The sequence below is a fragment of the Solanum lycopersicum genome, chromosome 3 (assembly GCF_036512215.1).
Source record: "Solanum lycopersicum chromosome 3, SLM_r2.1".
NCBI lineage: Eukaryota > Viridiplantae > Streptophyta > Magnoliopsida > Solanales > Solanaceae > Solanum > Solanum lycopersicum.
In genome coordinates this window covers 67335145-67346246 of record NC_090802.1, presented here as the reverse complement: position 1 = coordinate 67346246, position 11102 = coordinate 67335145, and the positions used below count along the sequence as shown (strand labels likewise).

General features: G+C 34.8%; 1 protein-coding gene across 1 annotated transcript; it reads left to right on the top strand.

Moving 5' to 3' along the window:
- The first annotated feature begins 1913 nt into the window (after window positions 1-1913).
- LOC101268082 (protein kinase superfamily protein) lies at window positions 1914-10689 on the top strand. Its single transcript, NM_001347677.1, has 16 exons — window positions 1914-2127; window positions 2884-3016; window positions 3156-3227; window positions 3316-3381; window positions 3465-3536; window positions 3640-3711; window positions 4065-4136; window positions 4220-4285; window positions 4398-4457; window positions 4547-4854; window positions 5806-6092; window positions 6401-6666; window positions 7160-7292; window positions 9802-9938; window positions 10040-10196; window positions 10305-10689. The coding sequence occupies exons 1-16, from the start codon at window positions 2043-2045 to the stop codon at window positions 10449-10451; spliced, it is 2133 nt and encodes a 710-aa protein (NP_001334606.1). The 5' UTR covers window positions 1914-2042; the 3' UTR covers window positions 10452-10689.
- Window positions 10690-11102: the final 413 nt, after the last annotated feature.

The window sequence follows — 11102 nt, the reverse complement described above, 5'->3', positions numbered from 1 at the left end:
TTTGTTTTGATCTGGCAACATATGAAAACTTGAATGCATGTAAATGAATAATTGTAATGTCTAGCTAGACAATGAAGGTTATATGAAAATCCTTGAAACAATCGAGGTGTCTGAAGCATATAAGAGTTTGAAAGAAACTTATCCAATAAAGCTTCAAGAATTCTTATATGGATTGAAATAGTCAAGGAAGAAAAAGGGTACAAAAGAATGACCCTAATTGTCCTTGTATTTTTATGAAAAGGTCTTGGTAAGACAAAATTTTGTCTTGACCTACAGATTGTTAATTTGACAGATAAAATATTTGTCTAACGGTGCACATACACTGAAAAATTTTGATGCAATTTTATGTGGATATATCGCATTCATTGAGTACCCCAATGATTATGAGATCACTTGACATAAATGATGATTCAGTTTGATCTCAAAAGAAGGATGAGAGTTTCTTGGTGATGAAACTCTATCTTGGTGCAATCAGGGCACTAGTGCATCTTACTAACAATATTATTCCAGATATTTGTTTTGCAGTAAATTTACTGGCAAGATTCATTTTCTCCCCGATAAAAGGACATTGAAATGGTGTTGAGCACATGATTGAATATCCTCGAAGGACTATAGTTATGGGTTTATTCTATCCCGAGGAATCCAAGACAAAATTGATTGGTTACGCAAATACAGAATATTTATCTGATCCGTATAAAGCTCTATCTCAACCACGCTATGTGTATTCATGTGGAGGCACAATAATATCCCGGCGATCAATGAAGCAAACAAATGTTGCTATGCAGAAATAAAAGTCCTCCATGAAGCAAGTTGAAAGTGTGTTTGGTTGAGATAAATGACACACCATATTCAAGAAATGTGTGGTTTTTCTTTAAAAAAGAATATACCAACCACAATGTACGAAGATTGGAGACATCATCACAAGAAATTAAGTGATGTTTAAATCAGGGGGAGTACAATACGCGTTGCACTCTTTTTCCCTTGATCGAGGTTTTTTCCCACTGGGTTTTCCTGGCAAGGTTTTTAATAAGGCAACAAATGGTGCGTATCAAAAGATATGTGTACTCTTTTTCCTTCACTAGAATTTTTTCCCACAGGGTTTTTCCTAGTAAGGTTTTTAACGAGGCACATTATCTATGGACATCCAAGGGAGAGTGTTATAAATTCATTGAATGAGTGGATAGTCCATAAGGTTGGTACATGAACAACCATTCATATTCACTAGGTTACATGAACCTTTTTGGATAAGAATGTATCTATTTATTATGATACTTAATATGGTGACCTTTGGAGTGATTTCTCACTCTATAAATAGGGTTGTTCATTCACTATTGTAATATAGATATATGAAAGTTATATACACTTGAATAAGAAGAAAGTCTTATCTTCCATCTTACTTCTCTTGTCTTCATCTCTTTATATTTATATCTCTTATGAGCTTGATTTTATAACACATACAAATTTCTCTCAGTAATTTTTAAAAAAATATTAATTTGGGAATACAACCAAATTTAGCTCCAACACACCTAAACTGATTTTACTGGACAAGATAATTGGAATATAATAATAATAATAATTAACTTTTTGAAAAAGAATTACTCTTTTTTCTATCTGGGAAAAAGTTAAATCTTGGAATAGTGTTTGGCTATCTGCTTTTGTAAAATATGTGAATCTAAGGTCTGGTAGCTGTATACAGAAAATAAATTCCTATTACTACTATATTATATTCTAAATAAAATAAAATGAAAGGATTATACTCTCTTTGTCTTTGGATTCTTGTAGCAGATCGTGCCTGCCAGCTTTTCCCTTATACGACCTCTCCCCACCCAACCACCTCATCTTTTTTTATTTATTTATAAAAAATAAAAATACACTTCCCAATATTATAAAGCAAATTAATCAAAATAAAAATAGGAAAGTTCTGACAAAGCCTTTCTGTTCCCGAGCTGAAGCTTGGGGTTTTTTTGTGTTTTGTGTTGCTGGTAGAGGAAAACTCCGACGACTGTGACTGAGGTGGAAAAGGAGAAAACTACGCCGTGAAGATGAGGTTGCTGCCGCTGTCGCTACTCATCGGCATTTTGCTTTATTGTGCTTATTGTGCCATTGCCGACACAGATCCAAATGACGGTCAGCTATTGCCTTGAATCATTCTCATTTATTGTTTCTATCTGTATGCTTACTGATCAGCTGATGCATCATTAATTTAATGGAGGTTGATTAATTTGGAAAGTCAATGAGTATCAATCTACCTGATAATGAACTCGGCAACCGTCGCAAATTTGTTCATATTTTCCTTACCTGAATAGTATAGTCTATTATATAAGTCAAAATGCCACAAGTTTCTTTCTGATCAAGGCGTGAATCTTGTAGAGGGAGCTCACTTGGATTCTTATATATTATGTATGTATTGGCTATGTCGGTGGACTTATACTACTGTTGAATCTTTGCATTATTACTTCCATTCATTCTGACATCTGACATATTGAAACTTCGTCGGACATAGTTGACTGACTTACTATTTTCAGCCAAGTTACTCCAGAAGATTTTGGCTTTTCTTCTTTCTGCTGCTTTGGAAGGGACAGGGTAGTGGGGATGGGGCCAAAAACAAGTGAGGTTAAAAATGATCAAGGACATTATAACCTTGAAGGCTCTTCTCCCAGTGATACTACACAAATAGGTTCATGGCTTGATCATCGTACTTGTTGCCTTTCACCATGTTTATTGATGTCTTGTAGATAACACCACTTGTTAACAGTTTGTCCACCGTTTGATTACTCTTCAAGCTATTATTGATCAAAAGATATTATTTCTTTGAACAGTGTAAGAATATGTTGAGCGGTAAGTATGCTTAGCTGATTTTTTGGGTGGCGCTTTGATTTTCAGCTTCTGCTCTGAGAGTTCTGTATAGCAGTCTAAATTCTCCTGGACAGCTAACAAAATGGAATGCCAATGGTGGTGATCCTTGTGGAGAGTCCTGGACTGGTATTACTTGCTCGGGCAATAGAGTTACTGAAATGTGAGTTCCTCTTTTCCTTATTGTTGTAAGTAATTATTGTTGATGTTTTCCTTCTTTACTCTTCTTCATCATGTTTCAATTCTTGGAAATGTTGACTTGGTAATTTCTGATGCTTTCTTACCTTTTCATTTTCCTCCAGCAAGATATCAGGTCTTGGACTCTCTGGTTCACTGGGCTACCAATTAACAAGTCTTACATCCGTGACTAATTTGTAAGATAAATGGTCTTCAATAATGTCCCCATAAATGTTTCTTTGATCTATATCTATATCAAATTCTTACACACTTCTAATTTTGCAGTGACATAAGTAATAACAATTTGGGAAACCAGTTACCTTTTCAGCTTCCTCCAAATGTGCAAAGACTGTATGTCTCGTAGTTAGTATAATTTCATCATTCCAGATGTGATTTTTCCACCTATCTATCTTAAGCCTTACCTTGCAATGCAGAAACCTTGCTGCTAATGGTTTTAATGGTGGCCTTCCGTATTCCATTTCGCAGATGACTTCTCTCCGATACTTGTATGTAAAATCTTTGAATTTGACTGCAATTTGCTTTCCAGCAATAAGCTTTTGGTTTAAGGTAAAGCTTTTCAATGACTTTAATATTTTTATGTGGCTGTAGAAATGTCAGTCATAATCAAATTCAAGGACAAGTGACTGTCATGTTCGACTCTCTGTCTTCTCTCGATACATTGTAAGTCTTCCCTATCTTCCTCTCATGTCATTTCTTGAGTGTTTTAATATTACAAAGTTGTGGTCATAACTTATTTATGAGGTGTTATTGGTAAAACATGTCATTCTTACTTCATTAGTATTAACTTTCCTTCTCCCATCTGAGTTATTGCTTTGGGAAAGAAAGTCAATATCATGAAAAACAGTATCTGATCCTTGTTATAATCTGTAAACTTATGTGGCTGTCCCAGTTAAGTTAACTAAGAAGCTGTATACATTTCGAGATATTCTTTAGTCAAGTCTTAGAAACCTCTAAATGACTAGTTAATCATTCTCTGTCTCATAGTTTTTGATTGATTTATCTGTACGCTTCAGGGATTTCTCCTTCAATTCTATGACGGGTGATCTTCCTCAAAGCTTCAAGGCACTGACTAGTATGAACAAAATGTGAGATAATAAATTTTCTACTTCATCCTTGTAGACAATTGGTAGAGTCCTTTAGCGGGAAGTTTACATGTTGAAGTATGCAGGTATTTGCAGAACAACCAGTTTACAGGAACTATTGATGTCTTAGCCAATCTTCCTCTGGACGATTTGTGAGTTTTCAGTCTATGCTTCTTTTTAGATGTTATCCTGATGTTTTATCTCATTTATATAGTCTCGATTGAAAGCATGGTTGAAAGTCATGTGTATTCCTTTATGCTTTAGGAATGTTGAGAAAAACCATTTTACTGGCTGGGTTCCTGATCACTTGAAAGGGATCACAAAGTAAGTATACCATGTTAGTGTAATAAATTGTGAAATTTGTTTCAGAAGTACTTTGAATTTATTCAGGGTTTGTGACACTTCTGTTACAGATCAAATGGTAACTCGTGGAACTCAGGATCTGCACCCCCTCCTCCACCTGGCACACCCCCTGCAAGCAGGCCGCACCACAAATCTGGAGGCAATAATAGCCCTTCTGATGGTGGAAGCAGTGGTGATGGTGGTGGTAAATCGGGGATAGGGGGTGGAGCCATTGCAGGCATAGTGATATCTGTTCTAGTTGTTGGGGCAATTGTAGCATTCTTTGTTATCAAGAAGAGATTGAAACGGTCATCGACGGACATTGAGAAACATGATGATCAGCCATTTGCTCCGCTTGCTCCCCCCCAGGAAGTACATGGTACTTCTTTTCATAATTTCTTGGTTTTATCAGTTAAGATGTCTATTATACACTTTCATGATCTCTGTGATTGTTATTTAACTGTGGAACATATCATTCAACCATACTATCATCAACCTCATTCCTGTATCCTGCTTAAAAAGGTACAAAATAGACCTACTGCATGAAGTGGAAATTTTATGGAAGTGACTTTGGAGAATCAATTTTAACCTTTGTGCTTTATCACTGCATGTAATGTTTAACTAATAGTGGATCAACACATTGCCAGCCACTATCTTCGCCATAAAAGAAAAACACCAAAGTAAAAACCGAACATGATATCGAAATGTAAAATTGCCAAGGCTGATAGGTCCTATTTTCCATGGAAGCAAAACTTCTTACTTACTGAAAAGTTCCAAGAACTTGATTGTAGAAGTCTGAACTGATGTTTAGACTCTGTATTGCCTGTTGAAGCTGACAGTGGGATAAAGAAAACTTCAGCTTTTTTGATAATGAAGAAAACTTCGGCTTTTTTGATAATGAAGAAAACTTAAGCCTTATGATCTCTTTCTGTGGATCTGGTCCTATGCTTGTTATAAGTAAGCTCCCCTTGATGGTTTGCCTTTCCTATGAAACTACTATTCATAATTCTAATTGACCTTTATTGAACAACTATTGCTTCAAAATGCAACTTTCAGCTTAGTGAAAGTTTCTCCCATTCTAAACCATTTGTGCTCACCACCAAATTCACCTCCTTGCAAATACTAATTCTTTGCTTTTCTCAACTCCATCACTTGTGGTGCATAGTTGTGCCTTTTAATCCTCATCTCACTCCTTTATCTCAAGCCTCATCTCACTTCCGTATCTCATTAATCCGTACCTGATTATGCATTTGCCTGTTTGTGACACTTACAGTCTTGTGCTTCCTTCTCTATCTGGATTTTCTGTCCATTGTCCTTTTTTTTACTGCAGAGTTGAAAACTAATGAAGCTTCCTCTGCGCCAATAATGAAAGTATTTGAAGCTCCTGCGGTAGTAAATCTAAGACCTCCACCTATTGAACGCCACAAGTCATTTGATGAAGCTGACATAGCAGCAAAACCAATTGTCCCACCCAAGAAAGTTAATACAGCTAAAATAGATGCAAGACAATATTCAATTGCAGACCTACAGATGGCGACAGAAAGCTTCAATGTTGATAACCTCATTGGCGAGGGATCATTTGGGCGTGTTTATAGGGCTCAGTTTGATGATGGAAAGGTATGATTTCTCGCTTATGACTGACTATCTATGTAAAGAAATGGTTCTCTCTAATTGGATAAAAATTTTATATAATGAATATTCAAGGTGCTGGTAACGAATGTTTAAGCAAGATTGTTGAAATGACAGATAAATGTTCAATATGAAAAAGTACCTATCTAAAGAAAATGAAAGAAAGAAGTTTGATCATAAAAAATTAGTTGAAAAATATGTTTTGTTCAAAACTTTCAGTTTGGAGCTACTATCATCTTGTCCTGTGTAACTGAACCATCCTCATAAGTTCCTTCCTAATTTTTGAAATGCCATAGGTTCTTGCAGTCAAGAAAATCAACTCTTCTGCACTCCAGAATCCTGAAGATTTTCTCGATATTGTTTCTGAGATATCACGGTTGAACCATCCAAATGTTACTGAGCTGGTTGGATATTGTTCAGAGCACGGGCAGCATCTGTTGGTTTATGAATTCCACAAAAATGGTTCTTTGCATGATTTCCTGCATCTGTCAGATGAGGAAAGCAAGCCTCTAACATGGAATAGCCGAGTTAAGATTGCACTAGGCACAGCAAGAGCACTAGAGTGAGTTTCCATGATTACAAAGATATTTGATGCCATTTTATAATGTTCACGGAGCTCACAACAAGGTTTTATATTTTCCTTGTACCATTGGTTGGAATACTAGTCTTGTCATATATTTTCTGGTATCTGTACTCAACAATTATGAAGTTTCTTTTCCTGGGGTGGGGGGGGGGGTGGGGGGGAGGGGAGAGAGAGAGAAGAAAAGACCAGGTTTTCTTCCTGAAGAGGAGGTGGAGAGATATATATTGTGAACTCCAATACCTAAGAACTCAGTAATTCTAGCAGTGTTCCTGGGTTTAAATCAGACTTAAATATTTATTATGAATTACACTAAATAGTTTAGATTTCTGGAACATTGATGATCAGTAACATGCAAGAAGATGATTCGTATCTGAACATGGGACCTCTGAACATTGAAAGAAAAGAAATATACTGATCTTTCCATCTTCTTCTCAAGTTTCTAGAGTAGTAGCTAAATAAGCATCCTTTGCAGGTATCTGCACGAAGTTTGTTCACCATCTTTGGTTCACAAGAATATCAAGTCTGCAAATATTGTACTTGATGCAGAACTCAATCCTCATCTATCAGACTGTGGATTGGCAAGTCTTATTGCTGATGCAGATCAGGTAAGCTATAGCTCCTAGCTTCAGGATTCCTTTGCTAAGTCTCTTTTGTTGGATGTTGCTATATCTTCTAGTGTATGTTTGGAAAGCCACTTGGTATTGGTAATTGGAATTGGTGTAAGTACTAGGGTAGTAATTACCAGCCTAGTAATTACATTGACTTGTTTGATTGCCATAGTATAATTACATATAATTACACACGTCCTGTTTGGATGCCACAGTGTAATTACACATGTTCTCTTTGCAATCATAAATTATAAAAAAAAAATTAAAAAAAATAATTAATTATTTAAAATTTATACTAGACAAATAAGGAACTTTATAAATGACATTAAATTAAATATTTAAGATATATATTCGATTTTAAAAAAATATATTAATTAATAAACATATTTTCTGTAACTAATATTATGAAAAAATAATTGATTTATATTTTTTCAAATTAAAATATTTCAATTGAATTGATCATAACAACTAAAAATATGAAGTTTCTACGAACATCATTAAATGCATGTTTGATAAAAAGAATAATATATAAATAAAATATTATAAACTATTAAATGTTTGACAAAAATATAATATACCAGTCTAATTAAAAAATGACTTGCAATGTAAATTCAATGTTACTAAAACAAATAAACTGAAAATATAACATAAGTTATAAATTCAAAACAAAATACTTGACATATTACTTTTATAACAAATTTCAACATAGCAATAAATATGATTTATTTTTATTTTTTCTTAATAATGAAAACGTAAGTCTATAACCTTACTTAACAATAAATTTTATTTTAATTTATAAATTAGAATACTAATAAAAAATTATGCTAATGAGAAAATAACCATAGCATAAATAAATAGATAATACAAGAAAATTGCGTAGAGTCAGGTAAAGTAAGGTTGAGAACAAGAAGAAAATGAAATATAATGATATAAAATAAAAAATAAACTCTTTTACAAATTTTTAGAATAATAAAAATAAAAAAAGAACTTGAAATAATAGAAGTTAAAAATTAAAAATATATAATAAAAATAGAAATAAAAAAAAGAAATTAAAAAGTAATCAGGGGTAATTACACCGTGTAATTACCAGCAATTCACAGCCTTTGCCTGTGATTGTAGAGTGTAATTACACACTGCCAATTACACCTATTACTGACCAAGTAATTACTTGTCCTTCTAAACAGGACAAGACAGTGTAATTACATCAAATGCAATTGCCAGGGTTTCCTTCCAAACTGGCCCCTAATGTATGAATGTGGGTAAGACTGGGCAACGGAACGGGACGTACCGGTACCGTTCCGGTTCGTTCCGGTTCGTCCCGTTTCGGTTGCCTATGGGACGGGCCGGGATATTCTAAACCGGTACACGGAACGGGACGGAACCGTAGTTTCGTACCGGTGTACCGGTACCGGTTCATCCCGGTTCATTCCGGTTCCGGTCCGGTCCGGTTTATTTAATATATATTAATTTTTTTATATTTTATATTTTATATAATTTATATTTATATTTTTTATAAATTATATTTTAAAATTTAAATTTTTTTCAAAAATCCCGCCCATTGAAATTGTAATTTGTTACAAATTTAAATAAATTAAATTGATATTTTTTAATTTTTGTAATTTAATTTACTTTTTTAAAATTACAAATTTTATTTATTTAATATTTACAAGATACAAGTTATAAATATAACTTATAAAATAAATATTAATAAATATAAGTAATAACTTATCAAGTATAAACTTCAAAAGATTTAAATTTTGAAAACTTTATTAGATTACTTGCAAACTTAACAATAATAAAAAAAAATTAATAAAATATCTTTAAAATAAACTTAAGTTAAAAATTATAGTATAAATTTAAAAACTATTAATTTATACTTAAAAAATAAAAAAAAATTATATTTTCGTAATTTAAAAAATATCGTCCCGTTAATTCCGTCCCGTTCCATCCCGGTCCGTTCCGGTTCATTCCGGTTCCGTCCCGGTATATAGTGGAACGGGACGGAACCGATGAACCATCCCGGTAATTCCGGTCCGGTTCATCCTGGTACCGGTCAAAATTCCGGTCAACGGATTCCGGTCCGGTCCGGTACCGGTTCATTCCGATCCGGTGACCCGGTTCCGGTCCGTTGACCAGTCTTAAATGTGGGTTCTGATTGACAAATGCATATGCATAAGGGTGCTCATGCACATGCCTATATGGCTGTACTTGCATCCTCTTTGCCTATTCATCTGTCCTTGGATAAAAGAATCCAGAAATTTTATTCAGATCTTCGATATAAGTCATCCACTGTATCATATCTATAGAAGGTGAATACTCTTTACCATGAACTATCAAATATCAATAAAGGAATTTTGTTGCCATGTTAAAAATTAGATTGACTCAAGCTGAGAAGTGCCTAGTAGTTTTCTGCAAGGTGTCTTTTTTCCTCTTTTTCTGCTAGTATAGAATTTCATCATAAAGCCAATTCCCTGAGATTCACACGAGTATCAATCTCTTCTCGTAGGCATTGAACCATAATACAGGATCGGGATATGGTGCCCCCGAAGTTGCTATGTCTGGACTGTGTACCATAAAAAGTGATGTGTACAGCTTTGGAGTGGTTATGTTGGAACTTCTTACCGGACGAAAACCTTTTGATAGGTAATGTTATTTAGTATGCCATGATATTATGTAAGTTTCTTAAAGAAACAGTACATATTTGAAGGTTCAGAAAAAATTCTGATGATGTTCTCTTAATGCAGCGCAAGAACAAGATCTGAACAAGATCTAGTTAGATGGGCAACACCTCAGCTGCATGATATTGATGCCCTAGCTAAGATGGTTGATCCAGCACTCGAGGGGCTCTATCCTGTTAAATCTCTATCACGCTTTGCTGATGTAATAGCTCTGTGTGTCCAGGTAATATTTTGAACTGGAAGTATATGATTAGCTTTCAGAAATCTGCTACTTAATCTAGTTCCTTAAATCACTCAATGGACCTCTCATTTTTTTTTCCCTTTGTGGCAGCCTGAACCGGAGTTCAGGCCACCTATGTCGGAAGTGGTTGAAGCATTAGTTCGGCTAGTGCAACGAGCAAACATGAGCAAGAGGACATTTGGTGCTGATCAGGGTACTTCAAGGGGTGAAACAGATGGCCCGGACTATGAACCATAGTTTTTCCATATGACGTTGATGTTGCCTATTCTAACACGTGGAGGTGTCATGAGAACTGACGTCGAGCCTGTTGTTTTGCAGACTTGGAGTGCATTGTACCAAAACGAGATGCTAAAATTTGTTCATAGTGCATAATTTAATATTTTCAGTTCTTTCCCTTTTTTATCTGAATTTTTGACTTGTAATTTGTTCTTACAGCGGGAGTAAAGAAATAATATTATTTCATATTTTCATATGATGTCACATAACAAACTATCATCTGAACAAACATGTACTAGTGCTATACCCCAACACCCAACAATCGATTTTCTTTATCTTACATGACGCTTGACATGATATTGCAACCGACGGCAACTATTACTTACCAACTGGCTGCAAGCCTACCCTGGCCCCAGTTGTTTACGCCAAGCTTATAATATAATGAGATGTCAGGAGGAAGGATACTTGAATCCACACAATCACTTGCCGTTGGTTGCGACTTTTGGGGCCAAAGAATCTGGAGAGGATGGATTCATCATGACCAGGGGAAACAATGTTAGGCAATACGCAGGGCATGGCACTGTCCCAAAAATAAAATCTCCTTGCACTTTACAATGAACCACCTAAATATGTATGTGATGTGACTACCACTGTATAAGGATCATTCAGAAT